Source organism: Lampris incognitus, chromosome 2, assembly GCF_029633865.1.
Source record: "Lampris incognitus isolate fLamInc1 chromosome 2, fLamInc1.hap2, whole genome shotgun sequence".
Lineage (NCBI taxonomy): Eukaryota > Metazoa > Chordata > Actinopteri > Lampriformes > Lampridae > Lampris > Lampris incognitus.
Window position 1 is genome coordinate 24904876 of NC_079212.1, and position 19680 is coordinate 24924555.

General features: G+C 43.8%; 3 protein-coding genes across 3 annotated transcripts in view; 1 reads left to right on the forward strand and 2 right to left on the reverse strand.

Annotated features, from left to right (window-relative positions):
• Positions 1-5929, reverse strand: part of LOC130107969 (formin-H) — a 41021-nt gene extending 35092 nt beyond the window's left edge. Inside the window, exons 1-5 of the mRNA XM_056274791.1 lie at positions 5759-5929; positions 2179-2336; positions 1802-1990; positions 864-1506; positions 385-547 (exon numbers count right to left, since the gene is read on the reverse strand). Coding sequence (XP_056130766.1) covers positions 385-547; positions 864-1506; positions 1802-1990; positions 2179-2336; positions 5759-5914 — 1309 coding nt within the window. The 5' untranslated portion in view covers positions 5915-5929. The remainder of the gene's footprint in view (positions 1-384; positions 548-863; positions 1507-1801; positions 1991-2178; positions 2337-5758) is intronic.
• Positions 5930-9875: 3946 nt separating this feature from the next.
• cd40 (CD40 molecule, TNF receptor superfamily member 5) lies at positions 9876-15826 on the forward strand. Its single transcript, XM_056273027.1, has 9 exons — positions 9876-10458; positions 11035-11119; positions 11565-11696; positions 12250-12396; positions 12534-12627; positions 13329-13387; positions 14016-14108; positions 14224-14246; positions 14636-15826. The coding sequence occupies exons 1-9, from the start codon at positions 10207-10209 to the stop codon at positions 14927-14929; spliced, it is 1179 nt and encodes a 392-aa protein (XP_056129002.1). The 5' UTR covers positions 9876-10206; the 3' UTR covers positions 14930-15826.
• A 1415-nt stretch (positions 15827-17241) lies between these two features.
• On the reverse strand, positions 17242-18646 carry irx7 (iroquois homeobox 7). The gene is made up of 2 exons (XM_056273028.1): positions 18422-18646; positions 17242-18226 (listed from the first exon to the last, which is right to left on the reverse strand). The coding sequence occupies exons 1-2, from the start codon at positions 18638-18640 to the stop codon at positions 17441-17443; spliced, it is 1005 nt and encodes a 334-aa protein (XP_056129003.1). The 5' UTR covers positions 18641-18646; the 3' UTR covers positions 17242-17440.
• Between the last annotated feature and the right edge of the window lie 1034 nt (positions 18647-19680).

Below are 19680 nucleotides of genomic sequence, written 5' to 3' on the forward strand. Positions count from 1 at the left end.
TTGAGGAAGAATAAAATGTCATGTTCTACAATGTCCTCATTGAGTGAGTTATTTGGATGATAAAGTGGACATTAGACATCTAATTTCAGGTAGTAACATCTGAATTCAATGTGCATAAAACGCTTTGCATGAGGTGTTGCCATCTGGTGGGTGTGAAAAATGCAACCTCATTTCTCACCATGATTCTCAATAGAGCTGAGAAAACTCAGCTCTATTCACCTCAATCGGAAGCATTTTTCTAGAGGAAAATTTTGGTTGCATCTTTTGCAAAGTGATCAAAGCTGTCTGGCTGCAATGGTAGCAATAAAAAACCAAAACATATCTAGGGCCTTATGCACATTCCACCTCAAAATTCAATGACAAACAGATGGATGATTTACTCACTGAAGTTGTGCGCAATTTTCTGGTTGAGCATAATATGGGCAGAATTACTTGACTCGGTCACTCCAAAAGATCCCAAATCTTGAACAGCAAATTGCTCATACAAACGTGATGTGTCAATTTCTATCCTCCCAGCTCTTGCTTGTGTCCAAAAGGATTTCTGAATCTGCCAGAAACAAATAATTTAACTATTGAGACAAATCTATGTTGTGTGGTGAGGCAGCTTTCACAGCAGGGGGAAACCACAGATCACAATGACGGAGTAAGAAATATTTCCTAAGAATTGAGTGATGCAGAATAATGAAGTGAAACTACAGTTAACTGAAAGTGACCTTTTTGTATTTTTTAATTAGTCATCAATCTATATACTTCCAAAAAAAAAGACCATTTGTAATCTTAATAGTTACATTTTTAAATTGATAGTTTGGTAAATGTGGTGTTGTCTGATGAATGGAAGGTGAACCAAAAAGTGAGAACATTACCTTATCAGAGGCAACTAGGTCCCAGTGAAAAGCCTTGGTTCGTGCCATTTCAGGTTTTAACTTGTTTTTGAAGGGTAACGGTGGAGGGGGTGGGGCCTTGGGGGGTGGAGGCCCCACCTGAACGGGTGAGGGCACATGTGGGAATGTGGATGAAGGGATAGGACAAGAGGGTGGAAGGGCAGAGTGGCAAGGTGAGGGTGCAGGGGAGGTGGGTGTGGAGAAGGCAAGAACAGGGGTGGTTGTTGAGGGGGACTTTGTGAAGTTGCGCTGTTTAGCCACAGGCTTTGCATAGTCAGCTGCAGGATAACTCTGATTCATGTCGTGTTTCAAATGATCACCCACAATGGACCACACAGGTGCAGTTGCATCAGCAGCTGGAGGATTGTTTTGATTCACATCTCCACCAGGTAAACTGCATCCATCACTAGCCTTGACACTTGTGTCAACTTGTCGTTGTATTAACACTATGTTCTCTGTGTCTTCAGCGCTGTCATGTAGAGCATTTGGGTTTTCGTAAATGTGCTCCAGTAGGGACTTCCTCTTCCAATCTGAACACAGTTTGTCAATGGCTTGGACCCAAGCATCTCGCTCTTTCTGGATGGCTTCCAACTCCTTTCCCTGATCAGTTACAGGGATGCGGAATCTGCAATACATCAATGTAATGAAATGCAACGTTCCTTATTAACTGCGTTAGAAAACTCTGAAACCATGACATGATCATGCCAACACGGCTGCATCAGGCATAAATGTCAATAAAAATATATGGACTGCAAAGGAGTTTGATATTGAGGTTGCCAGACACATACACAGTTGCTGAGCTGTAAATTATATCTAGGTAGCTCTTGCAGTTATCCTAAAAAAATCAACAACCACTTCCTGTTTTGATTGTCCCACACCCTCCTTGTCACACTCTATCTTTTCCCATCCTACTCACTCACTGGTACTCATTCTTGTGGGTGACCAGAGTGAAGCTGTCTGGACTGTGAGGTTCCTGTACGCTGGTGTCCCCATCTGACAGGTGAATGACGATGGACATGGTCACTGCGGATGTCACCTCACCTTCAGATGGCCCTCGCTGACCAAGGGGTACAAGAACCAGCTGACCCGGGTGAAGCTTGACCTCGTATCTGGGACGAAATGGAGCTTGAATTAAAGCTGGGCCCACTATCCCAAATCACAGGACCTGAATATGAACTGTAGTTAAGTGCGTGCTCAGATCACATGTTCAGGAATAATTCCCAATCACTATTTATGCTTTACATTAGTGAGGTTAAAACCCCATAGAAGTGCTGGTATATTAAGAAAACAGCCATACTTCACCCATTTGAATGATGCCAAGCCCCCTCTATGCAAAAACAAGACACCCTCCTGAAGACTTGGTGATGCTTGAGGCTGCTGATGTGATTCTGCACCGCCCTCTGCAGGATGACTGTATATGTTCCTATAGATGATCTGATTCACAAGCTTCATGATCTATATGAGAGGACATGAAAAGCAAAATAACTGAAAATCGACATTTGTAGCACCCACACCAGAATATTAAAGACAGCTGTAAAGAAGAATTATGTACACCACAATCAAATACAAAATGATATCAGTGTCCCCCCCTTTTTTTTTTTAGATTATATTACACCTTTACTGGATAGCGACAGCACTGGGAGTGATGAAGAAGGAAAGGATTAGGAGTGATTATATTAGAGGGACAGCTCCGGTTTGGACGGTTTGGAGACAAAGCAAGAGAGGCGAGCTTGAGATGGTTTGGATATGTGTGGAGGACAGATGCTGCGTATATTGGGAGAAGGATGCTGAATATGGAGCTGCCAGGCAAAAAGAAAAGAGAAAAGCCAAAGAGGAGGTTTATGGATGTGATGAGAGCGGGCATGCAGGTGGCTGGTGTGACGGAGGAAGATGTAGAGGACAGGAAGAGATGGAAATGGATGATCTTCATTGGCGAGCCCTAACGAAAGCAGCTAAGAAAAGAAGGAGAAGTATTCGATCGATATCATCTTTAAATTTGTTCAAAAATGTTGTCTTCTTATTATAGGAAGAGATAGAAACTGTTACGGCCCTAGTGCCGCGTGTCTAATTTTCCCTCTCCAGGTAATGCCCCGCCTCCTGTGGAACTGCTGATTGAGCCCAGGTGACCCCAATTGCTCATCAGCTGGGTATATAACTCGGAGAGAGACACCCAACAGTGCCAGTGGGCCATTGTTGGCAGCTAGAGTGAGAGAGACGGCCAGTGGGCCATTGTTGCCAACCAGAGAGCAAGCTCTTGTGTCTATACTCCTTGAGAAGGAGGGTTCTTGTTTCTTTCGGTTTGGTTGGATATGAGTTTGTTTTGTTAAAAGCCTGGTTAGTTAAGCGCCAGCATCTTTAGTTGCCTGTTTATTCGATAGTTTGACTAAAAGTTTGTTTTGTTAATAAATCTGTTTTTACATCTGGTTCCGCCTCCCACCTTTCTTATTCCCCCGGGACACTTTTATTTTCTTTGTTACTTCCCCCTCATCCCCTGGACCTTTAACGGGGAACGTAACAATTGGGGGCTCGTCCGGGATAATTTCTTTTGAATAAGACAGTAAGGAGGTGGATTCCTGTTGTGTGTTAATTGTTGCTGTGTGCGGCTTGTCTCTAGTGGCGGGTGCGGTGAATATTGTAAATTTGTTTGGCGTTTCAGACAGCTTCCCTGGTTAGAAAAGGGGAGTGTCCAGCTGGGCTGTGATCAGTCCTTCCATCGGACACACTTATTATTTTGCCTTTCTTGTTTTAGGAGTAATCCTGGGTGGGGACAACGCTCCCTGGTGGGGGTAGTCTTTTCGGGGCTCAGGCCGCCGAAGTTCAGCCTTTAAAGCCGCCCCGAGCCCGTCACGCTCCGAGAAGACAGATAGGAGACAGCTAGAGGTGCAGTATGGGCAGAGTGTCCACGCAGTTGGCGGACGAATTCGCGCTCCCACATAAAAACATATTTGTGCCGCGTAATATTTCCTTCTCCTGCAGCGGCGACTCACGAAATGCTAACATGCAAGTTGCTGAAGCTTCACGTGTTGGTAACCCCTCCAAAACCTTAAGTGGAGAAACGGTGTTTTTTTTCTGCCATAGGCCTGGACATTTGGTTGCCCATTGTGAGGCCTTAAAAAGTAAGCGGCAGAACCACAGTCGGCGGGCGGCCGTGTCCCAGGTGAGAGGGAATGGGGAGGACCTAAACCAGCCCAGGAAGCAGGAGGTGAGAATTGCACACCTCGAGTCTGCCGTCGCTGACATCACATGCCAGTGCCATGCAATGCGGGTTGAGGCGGAGGAGCTTCGGGAGCTGGTGAATCAAAGGGGGAAAGAGATGGAGCAGCTGAGGTTTGTCCGTGTAGAACTCGAAGAAGCCCAGAAGTCTCAGCGGGAGATGAAGCTGCTGCTTGACATGTACCACTCAGCACCCAAGGAGCAGAGGGACAATGTCCAGCGCATGGTGGCTGAGAAGACCAAGTCCGAGGCAAAGGAGCAGAAATTGAAGGACCTGGAAGAGAGGGAGCGAAGAGAAGGCAAGAAGATGGCTGATGAGGCCCTGAGGAAGATTCGCTCTGTAGAGGAGCAGGTCGACATCCTCAAGAAGCTTTCAGTAGCAAAACAGGAGGATGCCTTGCTCAGGGAGATGGATGTGACAGGCCAGGCATTTGAGGACATGCAGGAGAAAAACATCAGACTGATGCAGCAGCTCAGGGAGAAGGACGAAGCCAACTTGAAACGGAGTGAAGAGGATTACCCTCTTGTAGACAGACCTGTGGTTTGTATTTATGGGAGGTGGTGTTACGGCCCCAGTGCCGTGTGTTATGTACAATTACCCTTTTGTATTTATGGGAGGGGGTGTTACGGCCCCAGTGCCGTGTGTTATTTACAATTACCCTCTTATATTTATGGGAGTGGGTGTTACGGCCCCAGTGCCGTGTGTTGCAGTTACCCTCTTGTAGACAAACCTAGGGTTTGTATTTATGAGAGGGTGTGTTACGGCCCCATTGCCATGTGTTGTGTATGTGATTACCCTCTCATATATACAAACCTAGGGTTTGTACTTATGGGAGGGGGTGTTACGGCCCTAGTGCCACGTGTCTAATTTTCCCTCTCCAGGTAATGCCCCGCCTCCTGTGGAACTGCTGATTGAGCCCAGGTGACCCCAATTGCTCATCAGCTGGGTCTAGAACTCGGAGAGAGACACCCAACAGTGCCAGTGGGCCATTGTTGGCAGCTAGAGTGAGAGAGACGGCCAGTGGGCCATTGTTGCCAACCAGAGAGCAAGCTCTTGTCTATACTCCTTGAGAAGGAGGGTGAAACCTATTAGTGTTCTTGTTTCTTTCGGTTTGGTTGGATCTGAGTTTGTTTTGTTAAAAGCCTGGTTAGTTAAGCGCCAGCATCTTTAGTTGCCTGTTTATTCGATAGTTTGACTAAAAGTTTGTTTTGTTAATAAATCTGTTTTTACATCTGGTTCCGCCTCCCACCTTTCTTATTCCCCTGGGACACTCTTATTTTCTTTGTTACTTCCCCTCATCCCCTGGACCTTTAACGGGGAACGTAACAGAAACGGATGATCCGCTGTGGCAACCCCCTAACAGGAGCAACCGAAAGTAGTAGTCGAAGATTGGATAACGACAGTGGAGGCAGACAGGAAATTGGAGAGAAACGGGGGGGGGGGGGGGGTGAGGTATGACATGCAACAAAGGTGGCCATGGTATGCGTTGTAACCATTCGGCTACGGAGGTGCCCCCCCTTTCTTTACCCATGATGTATTTTGACTACAAAATAACATTTGCATTACATTTTTCCCCACTAAACAATTCATTTTGACCACACACTGCAAGGGCTATGTCTCTGAATTAAGGATATACTAATTCTGTTATTGCATAAAAATTCACCTTGTGTTTGTCCTCTAGGGAGGTGGTCTCTAACTCGTAATCATGATGTTCTCTGAATGATATGGAGAACCTGGAGCCTATTCCATCATCACAACTCTTGACACGTGAGAAGGGCAGTTGTCGCTTGATGATGCCTTTTTCTATGCTGCACACCATCTCGGTCTTGAAGTCAATCTGGATGTAAGAAGAGGGAGCACTTAATGGATTCCATCACTATTTATACTTGCATGTAACTGAAACATCATGTAACTCTGTCTAAATCACTATGAATCAAATATGGATTGGAAAAACCATGAGCTGTATTTGAGCGATTTGAGATACTTTAATTGATCCCCGTGGGGAAATTACACACTGCATTTAACCCATCCTAGCTATGTAGCTAGGAGCAGTGGGCAGCTGCCATGCAGCACCCGGGGACCAACTCCAGTTTGTCTTGCCATGCCTCGGTCAGAGGCGCAGACAGGAGTATTAACCCTAACATGCATGTCTTTCTGATGGTGGGGGAAACCGAAATACCCGGAGAAAACCCACCACAGACACGGGGAGAACATGCAAACTCCACACAGAGGATGACCTGGGATGAGCCCCAAGGTTGAACAACCCCGGGTTTCAAAGCCAGGACCTTCTTGCAGTGAGGTGACAGCACTAACCACTGTGCCACCATGCCGTTGTGTGACAACATACATTTAGGTTTTGACAAAATGGCGCTGGTTTGGAGTGGTAAGGTAAGTTCAGTGCATCAAGGTGCAGTATTTCAGTGCAACTGAAACTTTTGTTTTGTTCCCCATTATGCAAAACACTCACCTGAAGAACCCGCTTCTGCCACCGGTAACGCCCATGCTTGTGCACACTGAAGTTGTACTGTGTGGATTGATGTTCCTGTAACAGAAAATCAAAATCAACCATGATATCCGGAAACAAGGATTCTCATACTGCTAGAATTTTATGTTCATGACATGTTATAAAGTCTGTGAATGTTCTCATTCATCCAGGTCATGGTTATCCAAAGGAATTGAATCAAGTGCAACTGGATTTGGTATATATCCGTGAAGACGTTTCGCCTCTCATCCAAGAGGCTTCCTCAGTTCGTGCCTTTCTGACTAGACCAAGCTAGTCTGACTGGCTGGTGATGAGACTCAGAATTTATCCTCTTGGAGTCTCATCACCAGCCAGTCAGCCTAGCTTCGTCTAGTCAGAAAGGCACGAACTGAGGAAGCCTCCTGGATGAGAGGCGAAACGTCTTCACGGATATATACCAAGTCCAGTTGCACTTGATTCAACTCCTTTGGATGACATGTTATAATAAACAGTGGGTGGTATCATAAACCCAAGAGACAGGTTTTATGTGGAAACTGATCTAACAGGATGGGCCACATGCTAACATGACAGATCAGGCTGTGAGATGGCGAACAGAGGTAGAGCCATGCGAGGTTTTCCTCTGTATTAGCATAGTAAAATAGGTCAATCCCATACCTAAACATATACAATATATATAAAACATCTCCTCTCTGAGTCATAACTACCAGAAAAGTTGTGATTAGCAGAGCTAACATGGCTTACCGTAGCTGCCATGGTGTCCTTATCAGATAATACCACATTGCTGGTATGGACAAATATAGACACATGTTTGACTAATGCTTTAACGTATTATTGGGTACAAGTGTGTCTGTGAATTCGGTAACACTTTCTATGAAGCCTGCATCTACAATGCCCTATAAGCATCTATAACGCCCTATAAGCATCTATTGCATCTATATTGCACATACGTTCCTATAATGTGTATTACAATGACTAATGGCTGTGGCTGAAGACTGTGAAATAGCACTGAAGTCTCATTATGCATCTCTACAAAACTTCAGCAAAACAAGTTGGCTATGATGCATTATGACATTTGACATAAACAGGCTAATGATGACATATTTATACTGCATAAATCCGTTTTAAATTGACAATGTATCATAAAGGTGGTTATGAGGTGTTGTGAGGGCATGTACATGGTTATAATGAATCTTACAATTACTTATACCTACACTTATAGGGCGTTATAGATGCTTATAGGGCGTTGTAGATGCTTATAGGGCGTTATAGATGCAAGCTTCATAGAAAGTTACCGTGAATTCTAACAAACCCTATGAAATAATTTAAATGATAACTATGCCAATATATACAATATAAAATCCTCTTGTATCACCGAATCGCTTGATTATTGAGCGTAAGAGATAGCTAAATTTGCTGCCTTTAATGTTGCTGTTAAAGACAAAATGTGAAGGTCTGGGAATAAAGCCAAAAAATAAATAATAATACGACGGCAGACCACAAAATTTTGTTTTACTCTCTAAATTTAATGGGATGACTAATCAGAGCCTAATTCTAGTCAAAATCGTTGCATGCCCATGTAAATAGCCTGATTAACAAATGTAAAATAAAGCATTAGTGAAGCAGTGTCTCTCCATTCGCTAACTACGTTTACATTGTGATTTATTAAAGACGTTTTTTTTCCCCTTCGAAATGTATCAAGCAGTATTTGATAGCTATGCATGAGCTTTCTTTGTATTTTGCAAAGGTTTATCGCTATCCGTGATGTGTTTTCATATAGCGCAACACACGCATTTTGAGTTGTGATGGATTATAAACGTGATAAATAAAAAAAAAAACATCAAGTCTCATCTACAAGTTTCGGTCTCATCAAGAGCAGGTTCCTATACTACACAGAATGTAGTGCACGTGCATTCGACGAGGGTATGACAAGTATCTCGGGTACTGTACCTCCTGAGCCTGACTCTGCTGTTTGAGCATCTGCTGCTGATCCCTCCTGGCCTGGTTAAGAGCATCCTCGATTGACAACTCTCCACTCTTCACCTTGTTCATGATGCTTAGCTGCATCTCGTTGCTGAGCTGAACACAACCCATGAGATAAATTATTTGCATGTCGGGGATTTCATGTTCATCTTCAGTCATGTTTTCTTCGAGTATCCCGTTTCGGACGGTGTCCAGCAGAATTGAATGTGTTCATGTATGCAGAAACCCCACACAATGTCACCCTCTACGTATGTCTCTCTGTGGCATGAGCGAATGTCACATCGAACTATAAGATCAAATCTTGTACTCTAGTGTCACCAAGCACACCCAGAACATTTTAAAACCTTTGCTAGATAATTAGGGTCAACTAGTAAAGTCTGCATATATACTATCCACCAGACCAGTGAAAATGTAATGTTACCATACAAAGAGTAAAACAAGCATAATAAAGACTATAGCAATGTACTGGGACTACACCCCACTGTAACCTGAGGAATCTGGATCTGCTTAACAAAAGCCATTACAGGAACTACTTAAGAGATATCACTTGGTCAAATTTCTGTTTAAGTTGTATCGCCTTGATTTGAGGAAGTAGAAAAAGCTTGATAGAATCCACAGTGGGGGACTGTGTTTGTATCACCTTGTTGGACACAGCTCGATTAAGCTTACATAAGTGACTATCAGTCAGCTCCTGAGGCACTTATTTCAAAAATGTTGGAAGCATAAAAAATTGTTGCATACATTTTTTTTTTATCCTCTAAAGAAAAAAAACACTGTTTGAAGCATGCAAAGTAGTGCCTGTTTGCTATCTTACCTGTGGCAAATCATCATTGCATCTGGAGAGATTATCCCTCTTCCTAGGTCCTAAACTTGGCATCATCCCTTCAGGCAGTTTTCAATAGACAACTTCGTCCCTGTTTGTAGCAACTATACCAGGGAAGTTTTTTGTATCTTATGGCGAGACGCCCATTTGGAGTGAGTACTGTGATAAGGCTGGGGAAGTTTTCCAGTGACTTACCCTCCTCTTGCCTCCATACTGTGTGGGATCAGGTTTCACCTTCTCTTCCCCCTAGGTAGATTGCTCGTAGTCCACGCCCAGAGAAAGGGGTGAGGTTTGGACTTCCAACGCAGCACGCAACTAATGCGTATTTACGTGTCCTCACACGCGCCATGTGTCCTCATGCTCGTTCACGTTCGTGACACGCATTCGTGGTGGTGGTGATTCCTGCATCTGAGCCCCCTGATGTTTTAACTCTGATATGGTGTCAGAGAGGGGCGAGAGGGGGGGGGGCATCTGGTAATGAGGAAGTTTTGACGCGTTGACCACGACGGGGATTCCGGGCATAGGCGGGGGGGGGGCGAGGGGGTTGAGAATCCATTTTAGGCGTTGTTGTACTCGTAAAGACTTGGTAGTTTCGTTAAATTACCAGGAAGACTTGCGAATAATTTGAACGTTTGCCGTTCCCCGTCATGACAAAAAATACTGTAGTTTACAGACCGGTAAACACATTTAAAAGTTGCAGCAACGTTAATATGCAACCCCCCCACCAAAAAAAACCCAAAAACAAAACAAAAAAACAACAAAAAAACTGGATAACAAACGGGGATTTATTGTAGGGGCATTCGGGGTGTTACGGTAAATAACGACAATGAGCCAAACAATTCGTGGATTTCGGTGCGCCAAATTAATAAGGAAGCGGTCCCGTTCGAAGAATAGCGGGGAATTCCCTGAGATGAGGCAACTTCACCGTTCCCGTTTTCTCTCTATAAGCCGCCCAGCTGGCAACGCCGCAGCACTCATTCTCACGGCGACGCCTCACCCACGGACGGCAGCGGAGGAGACTCTCGGCAGCGGAGGACGCCTCGGCAACATGCATCTCATTGTAAAGCTGCTCTTCGTGGTAAGTCGTGGATGTGCTTCAAAGGGGGAATAACTTATTGCATTAATAATAGTAAACGGACCATTTGCCTTAATTTGAGGATACTGAAAACCGACGCAGATATCTTGTCTAAACTGTGCACTACTGCGTGGCGTCTTAATTCAGGAGTCTTTTTTTTTTACTGCTAAACATTATTCGGTTAATTTTACGATCCCAGAAATCGTTAAACGTGACTGTTAACGCCACATTTTCCACATTTTTTTTGGAGGCACGACTGTCTTTGCGAAACAACTTTCAGTTTCGTTTCGCGGACTGCTGTAAGAGTTGCAGTAACAACGTTGGTGGTGGGAGCCTAAATATAAACGTTGTTGGAATTAACAATCTTCCACAATAAGTAATTCGCATCTTTCTGCATTGTTTTAACAATAGACTAAAACGTGTCATGGTGCAATCTGCAGACAATAGATGGCTAGATCAAACTGTTGTCTGTGTAGAAAGTCTGGGACTTTCCATCACGCCTGGCCGGGTTAAGGGGAACTTAAAATTGCAGTGAAATCTATCCAGAGTAAAAATGAAAAAAAAAACGTTTTTTAACAGGTGGTGTCTGCTGCAGCTCTCTCTTGTGATCCACAGACACAATATGAGGGCACTAATGGACGATGTTGCCAGAAATGTGGTCCAGGTGAGGAACTAAATTAAATTAGACCTATAGCTTGCCTTTTATTGTCTTGTCAGCTGTGTTCTTTAGCCTTTAGTTCAAACTTTAATCTACTTATTCAATCAACCCTTGCTCAATAATGATGACAAATGCTTGTCTTACGGGTGCACAGCCTTGGGGATATATGCTGCAGTAACACAGACACACACTTAAGCATAGGAGATGCTAAGTGGTACTACATCCCGTTAGGGCTGTTTTATTTAAGGGCACCTGAAAAATGGCAGTTTTTTTTAAGAAAGTGTGCCTCATTTACATTTCCCACACAGTAACCAGCAACTTTCAGTCACAGGTGCCACTTTGAGCCAACTCGGCCCCCACATATGTTCAAAGACTTTAGAAATATGTCATAAAGTACTATAGTGCTTTCCTATTTAGCAGCAAAGGCTGTACCTGTTTGTTAATTTTACAGGAACTAGGATGTTACACACCGAAGGTCCAGAAGCTTGCAGTGATCCTAACTGTCAGTCCTGTGAAGACAATGAATACCAGGATGGATACACAGCAGAGAAAAACTGTAACCTTCAACCATATTGTGATCCAAGTAAGACTTTGCAGCACATGGTTAACAATGTAAGGGCGTCCGGGTGGCATGGTGGTCTATTCCGCTGCCTACCAACACAGGTCTCGCCAGTTCGAATCCCGGTGTTACCTCCAGCTTGGTTAGGTGTCCCTACAGACACAATTGGCCGTGTCTGCAGGTGAGAAACCAGATGTGGGTATGTCCTGGTCACTGCACTAGCGCCTCCTCTGGTCAGTCAGGGCGCCTGTTCAGGGGGGGAGGGGGAACTAGGGGGAACTGCGTGATCCTCCCATGCGCTATGTCTGCCTGGCGAAATGCCTCACTGTCAGGTGAAAAAGAAGCGGCTGGTGACTCCACATGTATCGAAGGCGACGTGGTAGTCTGCAGCCTTCCCCTGGATCAGCAGAGGGGGCGGAGCAGCGACTGGGGCAGCTCAGGAGTGGGGTAATTGGTCGGATACAATTGGAGAGAAAAAGGGGGAAAATTCTAAAAAAAAAAAAAAAAACGATGTAAATTATACTGATCCGTATCTGTTTGAACTGACACAATTTAACACATGCGTCTTCTCTTTCAGATAAAAACTTTGAGGTTGTTCCCCACGTGAACAAGAAAAGTCAAAGGTCATGCATATGTAAGACGGGATACCATTGCTCCAATCAGGCATGCATGACCTGTGCACCCCACAGTCCTTGTCAACCAGGATATGAGGTTCAGTTCAAAGGTATAACACAAATACACAATATGCACATAATCTGCACAACACTGTTGATAACCCTGAATATAAAGCATGGGTTGCTTTGCTTTTGTTGTGTGTGGTGAGTGACACTGAATCCATATTGTCTATCAAAAACCTTCTAGGTAATCACAGCCATGACACAGTGTGTCAAAAATGTCGTCCTGGAACATTTTCTACTGAGACCTCAGAGGATGCTTACTGCAAGGGATGGACTGTGTGAGTATAGTATACTTCAGAGTGGATGACGCTTCAGCCCAAGCGTAGCTTAAGAGTGCAAAATGAAATTAGAAATCATGTTTGAGCCACTGGTAATTGCTATGCAAACATCAAAATCCTCATCATCATCATTTTAATGTTATTATTGGTAAAAATTTTGTTACAGGCAACCAAAGCTGACATTTCTGTATATCCTGGTCCATAAACTACTTTCAGACCACAGAGTCCTCTAAAATGATGTTGCCTGATAATGTGGAAAAAGCACATGTGGCACGGTGGCACAGTGGTTAGCGCAGTCACCTCACAGCAAGAAGGTTCTGGGTTCGAGCCCCGGGGTTGTTCAACCTTGAGGGTCATCCCGGGTCGTCCTCTGTGTGGAGTTTGCATGTTCTCCCCGTGTCTGCGTAGGTTTCCTCCGGGGGCTCCGGTTTCCTCCCACACACCAAAGACATGTAGATCAGGTGAATCGGCCATACTAAATTGTCCCAAGGTGTGAATGTGTCGGCCCTGTGATGGACTGGCGGCCTGCTGCCCAATGACTGCTGGGATGGGCTCCAGTATCCCGTGACCCCGATTGGGATAAGTGGCTTGGATAATGGAATAGAATGTAATGTAGAAAAAGAAACAATCGTGAAAAATGAAATGGAATTAATTTTCAACAAGAGTTGCTCAAATGCATATACAAATACCTCACTTTACAGATGTTTGCATGGGTCCCATGAGGAGATGAAGGGAACAACCAAATCCGACACCATTTGTGGTGAGTACTGTACAGGAGTTTTACAGTGAACTATAAAATATGTTAAATTTGGTCTGCCGGTACTATAGCTTTGTGGTTAGATGTGGCTTCCTCCTCAAAGTGAAACTATTGAAGGCAGAGAGGCAGATGTGTTTCATTGCTGGAACTCAGTTCTTGTGTTGCGTATGTGGTTTTAGCAGAATTGACAACTTTCACCCACTGTTGTAGAGTAAAATGTGCCCAGTGCTTGTGGCCAACTGCACACTATGCTGCCCTATAAACTGCATCACCGGGCATTGGCTTGCAAATTACCATATAGAGGGGTGTAAAAACCAATGAGGGCTTGTAAGAAAGGCTCTGAAACCCACTGTTTGCTTCTTGGGGCATTTTCCATTGACCCTCTGCATTCTGTCTCCTCTCCTAAAATGCACAAGTGAGAGACACAAGAGTCATCGCACAGACACACAATCACAGCGGCCATTTTTTCCCCACACCCAGGAATGCTCTAAATGTTTAAATTTAGCGTAACTGTATCACTTATCTACCACCTGGCCTGGGTACTGACACCGGTATTCACATGCAAAAGTGGACATTTGATGGAATAAGTAATCATTTGTGAACTGTTTTCTCTATTCCCTCCCTTCGGCAGGAGACGGGCATCGAGAGCATATTATAGTATATGTAATCCCCATCTGCATACTGTTAGTTGTGGCCATGGCATTTGGAATATATAAAGCAAAAGGTATACCATCAACACTCCATTTGAAGACATAATATGTGAACAGTATTTGAATAACAGATTTATTGTACTTAAATCTTGTATTTTTTTGTTTGTGTTTGTTTACTGTTTGCTTTAGGAATTGCTAAAAGACAAGTAAAGGTAAATATTATTTTATCCTGCTCTCTTTGTTGTGGTTATGGCTCTACTTACATATACACACACATACATATATATAGGTGTGTGTGTGCGTGTGTATGTGAGTGTATACCATAAGAACCAACCAACACACACACACTCACATATATCTATCTATATCTATCTATATCTATCTATCTATCTATCTATCTATCTATCTATCTATCTATCTATCTATCTATATATATATATATATATATGTTGTTGCTTACTTATGGTACAAATTGCAAAACTATTTCAGTGAATTATCAGCAATTTAGCAGACATTTATTAACAACTGCTAAAAAAAAGTATGGTTTTGTTTTGTTTTTGTTTTTTTGGCACTTTCACACTAACCGTGTTTTAATCTGTAGAAATGTATGGAGTTGGGTCCAGAAGAAACAAGGCAGCCGCAGCTGGAGACCAACCCACCAACCCACCAACAAGAGGATGAGTATTCCGAGGAATGTGACCTGCATCATGCAGTGAAGGAGATGGGCTCAAAGACTCCCGAGGAAAACGAGAACGAGCTTGAAGAGAGTCTGAGCCAACCTCTGATTTCCGAGGATGTAAATTTCACAGTCAATGGAAATTTGGTGTTAAAGGAGGCCGGGGGAACCTCTCTCCCATCAGAAACCACAAACACGTTCATTTGTGACACTGCCTGAGCAAGACCATCTGCTCCTCATCGTCACTGTGATGTGACTGTTAAAGGATCATTCTGTACATTACTGACACAGACATGAACACTACCGCTGTTCATATCTGCCTTAGTTGATAACAAAACATTGAGTTCTACGTTGTGCACAAACTGTACAGTAAATGTAAAGTAACTAAGCTACGTTAGTTAACCTAGTGTGTTTTGTTTGTGTGTTTTGTTTTCAGTCCTATATTAATCCAGTCTCTTAAGTTTGAACAGTTGGTCTTAAAATTCATACTTCCCCCTAGAGAGCAGTCCATCACTTTCCTGTCAAACAGCAACGTGGTTATGGGGAAGCCAAGCTGAGGTCCTCTGCAGATACGTAGTACGGGAAGTTATTCAAGAGTGGTGACTGGAACTGATGATTTCATTTGTCTCTGACTTCTCAGACGTGGCTATGTCGGGTTGATCTGTGTGACTTGTTATACACAAGGATGATATGATGATGTGATGCAGAAGATACTGAAAAAAAGGCCTTTTTGCTGAATATAATTTGCCCCCTACCCCTGTGTCAGTGTTGTACTTTGTTTGTTAGGGGTGGCTTTCTTGTCAACGTTTTGCTCATTTAAGTTAAACTTATTACTACTATTCCTACTTTGTATGCAAGAAGATGAAACTGGCCAATACGTATCTATTATTTTTATTTTTATTCTTTTAAATTTGTGCAGAGAGAAGTGCCGAGACTCTAAGGACCATGGACTGCAGCAACAAACCCATAGTAGTACACACACATATTACAAGTATGATTCACTGCTGTTTTCTATGCGTACTACTTTACAGTCGATATGCAGTATTGTGCGTTGTGACACGAATGCTGCATTGTTTGTTCATTTTGCATAGATTTAGTAAAGAACAAAAAGTGTACCCATTTCGGTTTCACTTTCATTACAGTCTGAGCCTTAGGCAATTTGGAAATGTGGAAGAAAAAAAAAGAAAAAAACTGCCCTTGGTTGGAAAGACCCAGACGTCGTGGTTTTGGAACAGTGTGGTAATCCATGTATTCCATAAGGGGGCGCCAGTGCTTCGTTAAAGTAGGTACACCTTGATCAAGTTCTCTCGTCACTTACGCCACGTTTAGGTCACAGGTCACTGCACCGCAGAGAATGAACGTGTATCTCTTGTGTAATGAGGTGTTAACCTGCAGCCGCAACCAGGTGAAAGCCCTGTCTCAGTCTAAAATCAAGAAGAGTTCAGGGTTGTCTTTGAGGCTGTTGGACTTAAGTATTTGTATGTATTTGCAAGTTTTTTTTTATTTAGTCAGCCTCATAAATGTTATGGGAAGTTTGTGACAAATCATGTTTAATTATACTATTTGTATATACACCACTGGTATTTTACCCTGTTTTGGCACGCTTGTGGAGATAAACTGCTAAAGTGGACCTAATCTGCACTCTGTATGGGAAGGAAGACGAGGAGACTGTTCATATCGGGCCTTCTGCACCCAGGGGCCATCTCATTATCCCTGGATTAATGAAGGTGAGGCCCTTTGAATTTACATGGAAACATGGGGGGGGGGGGTTTAGAGAGGAACCCCTCTGTCGACCCTTAGATCAGCCTTATTATAGACATGTGGCCTGATCGAGTGTGTTCCTGCCTGGTTTTAGCCACACACACACACACACACAAAGAGATCTACAAAGAGAGAGAGAATGTTTAATGCTAAAGGAAGTCTTGAATTAAATCACTATCTGAGGCCAAACTTGAAAATTCTCCATGAGAACAGTCCTCGAGAATATGTTGCTCTAGATTTCTATTCAGTAAACCTGCACTTTGGCATTGCTGAAGATTTGTCTACAAATCCATGAAATAAAGCATTGTCTATTTAGCCTTGGTGTTAGCAAACCTTGTCAGTCCTGTCACCAAAATACATCACTATTTTACCAAACGTGCTTATTATGTTTTGATTTTTTTTTTCGGCAATTGCCTTTTTTACATAATGGAATGAGAAATGAGTGTTTGCTTTTGAGCAAACACTCATTTTGCTCGTTTGCTTTTTATCCCAAAAAAACTCTGTAATGAGAAAGTGTCAAAGGTAATAGGATGAATTGCATTGAGGCTTGTTTTATACACCCGACATGCAAACTGTTGCCAAAGATCTTATTGAATTTTCAGATGAAATGGATAAATGGGTCAAACATCCCTTTTTACACATCACCTCACCTCCGCCATTCTGCCTCGCCATATCTCTGTGTGCATGCTTTAAGAGTAAAACACGTCCAAATCTCCTCAGATGTGTGGATTTTATTTAGGCAAAAATATCTCTTCATATAAGACAAACGACGTATAATTTACACAGTGGCCATCATCTACATTTATTTACAGCGTTGCTCATCTTTGGTCTCAAAAAGCACCTTTTTCTCATTTGACGTGCTACACAATGCGACATTTTGGGAATTTTGGTGATTCTCTTCCCTGAGGTTTGAAACTGTAAAGTGCAAAAGATGCAGGAAAATGTTTCTGTTTTTGCCCCAAGAACCGGTCAGAGAACTTCATGTGTGGAATAGCATGATGGGATGTACAGTCCGTTCCTCGATGCCCAGTCTGCCCATAGATCGCCAGCTGCAGGGCTGCCTGGGCCGTAAGCATTGTCCAGAGGTTTCCTCACGACTTTAGACGTAGCGGTTTCTGCCAGGGACCATATTTTAGGTTTTTGACAAGCGATATTTTCTTTACTTTCCAAAGGAGATGGTATGTGCTCCGACTCATTCTTATCGACATTCTTTCCAAGTGCACGTCCGCTGTCCTTCATCTCGTTATTCATTGGTGGCAAATCTAAACACGCATCCACGTGATTTGACCCGACGAATGCATCCTTTCCAGCGTCCTTATCATCGTCTCCGTCAACGCATTCAGCATCAATTTCTTCCTTTAAGTCCAAATGACTTTTCTCTTGGGGGCTCTCATCCTCTTCGCTCTCCACCTCGTGCGCTTCGTCCTCTTCATCGGACTTCCCCTTGGAGGCCCAGCTGACCCTGTTTTCTTTTTTAAGTCGTCGTCTTGCATTGGCAAACCAGGTGGACACCTGTGTGAGGCTCATCTTAGTAATGATAGCGAGCATGATCTTCTCTCCCTTGGTGGGATATGGGTTCTTTAGGTGTTCGTTCAGCCAGGCCTTCAGCGCACTGGTGCTCTCTCGCGTGGCCACCTTGGCGACCCTGCTGGGGTCCTCGACTGTTCCCGGTCGGTACTGTGGGTAGAAAGGCCCTCCTCGAGCCAGGAGAGCATGGTGATAAGGTGACACAGCTTTCAAGTCGAAGGAGTTTGGCTAAAAAAAAAGAAGAGTGAAAGAACATGTTTAGAAGGGGTTCAAATCCGTGCGTACGCGCGTAATTACGCACGGCGACGATACAGAACGCACACTTCACAAGACCGAAGAAGGCAAACTCTGAGCCTTATTACGTATATGCTTAGCATGAGAGTTACGTATCCTTGAGCTATATAAAATTCCCGTGAAGCTTACCATTTGTGTGATGTGCCGGTGGTGTGGAAAGGGTATGAAGTTGTATCCTTGCAGCCCTGAATATGTAATCGGAACCCCGGGTGCCATCGCGGCCAGATGAGGAGGTTGTTGCTGCTGAACAGCAGGCGGACATCCCAAAACCGGTATCTGGTATCCGGTCGGCATGCTGGCGTTTCTCTCCAAGAAGTAGTTCCCGAATCCGGATTGCGATGCGGGCATCTTCACGTCCCGATTCAACCAGAGATCAGTGGCGATAGCACGTTCCCCGGGCCATTTATATACACTTGCCGAGCGTGTCTGGGGGGGAGGGGCGGGGCCAAGTCATGCCCACTGACTGACAGCTACGTTCAAAAGACCGCTCGCTAGCTTTCACTGGCGGCACTAAATCCCATCAAAGGATTCCTCCGCTGTTCCTTTTAACGCTTTCGCAAAAAGGGCCAAAATACGCGCTTGTGACCCCGACGCTTGGGCACTATGAGCGTCACCGAGACTCCAATTTAAATTTCTCACAACCAATCCGAAAGAATTCGTGTTTAAAAAAAACATATTGCAAAGTATCGTATCAACTATGCAACTTTTCGGGGCATCGTTAGAGTTGAGAGCTACGGGTTTACGTCGATGTCAGTGGCTTTTCGCAAAATTAAAAAAACAAGTGAAATACAGTTAGAGTGAAAACAGGCTGTTCGTGATAGCTGCGTAAACACGAAGGGCAATGACAGGTTGTGCTCTGGTTGCAGCCTTACAGTGGCAGAGGGTGATCTATTTTATTTCACAGTGAAATTATCACCCCTGTCCGGCTTATAGGTTAGAGGACCCCCGTACAACACTCTGTCATGGAGTGTTGTTGCTTTGTTTTTCCACAAAATTAAATTATTTTGAGCTATGCGGCGGATTTGAAGCTTATTCAGGTTCCTGTTTTAGGGAATAACGCGTCCAAACCGTTATTTCCCCCAAATCCCACCATGTTTCTAAGGTAACTACAGATGTGCCGCAGACACGTTAGTGGTTAAACAGCGAGGCCACCACCTGCCCCGGACACGCAGCTATTTATCTGTTAACTTACAGTCTGAACAATAACGAAGTGCCTTTTACATGACGGAGGGTTTTGTTTTGCCTAAAATGTATATACCATTTCAATGGCCCTAATTAAACACGTTTAAGTAGAACAGGTGTGGACTAATGTATATGATAATTTTGAGATAACAGATGTTAATATGGGGCGGTCAGGAGATTGTTAAAGATAGGAGAAAATTACACTT

Excerpts from the sequence above, each read along its gene's own strand:
- cd40 (XM_056273027.1), top strand. The coding sequence starts at position 10,207 with ATGAGCCAAACAATTCGTGGATTTCGGTGCGCCAAATTAATAAGGAAG. Across the intron at positions 12,628-13,328 it reads TACTGCAAGGGATGGACTGT|ATGTTTGCATGGGTCCCATG; the intron begins GTGAGTATAGTA and ends CTCACTTTACAG. Across the intron at positions 13,388-14,015 it reads CAAATCCGACACCATTTGTG|GAGACGGGCATCGAGAGCAT; the intron begins GTGAGTACTGTA and ends TCCCTTCGGCAG.
- irx7 (XM_056273028.1), bottom strand. The coding sequence starts at position 18,640 with ATGCCCGCATCGCAATCCGGATTCGGGAACTACTTCTTGGAGAGAAAC. Across the intron at positions 18,227-18,421 it reads ACCGGCACATCACACAAATG|CCAAACTCCTTCGACTTGAA; the intron begins GTAAGCTTCACG and ends CTTTTTTTTTAG.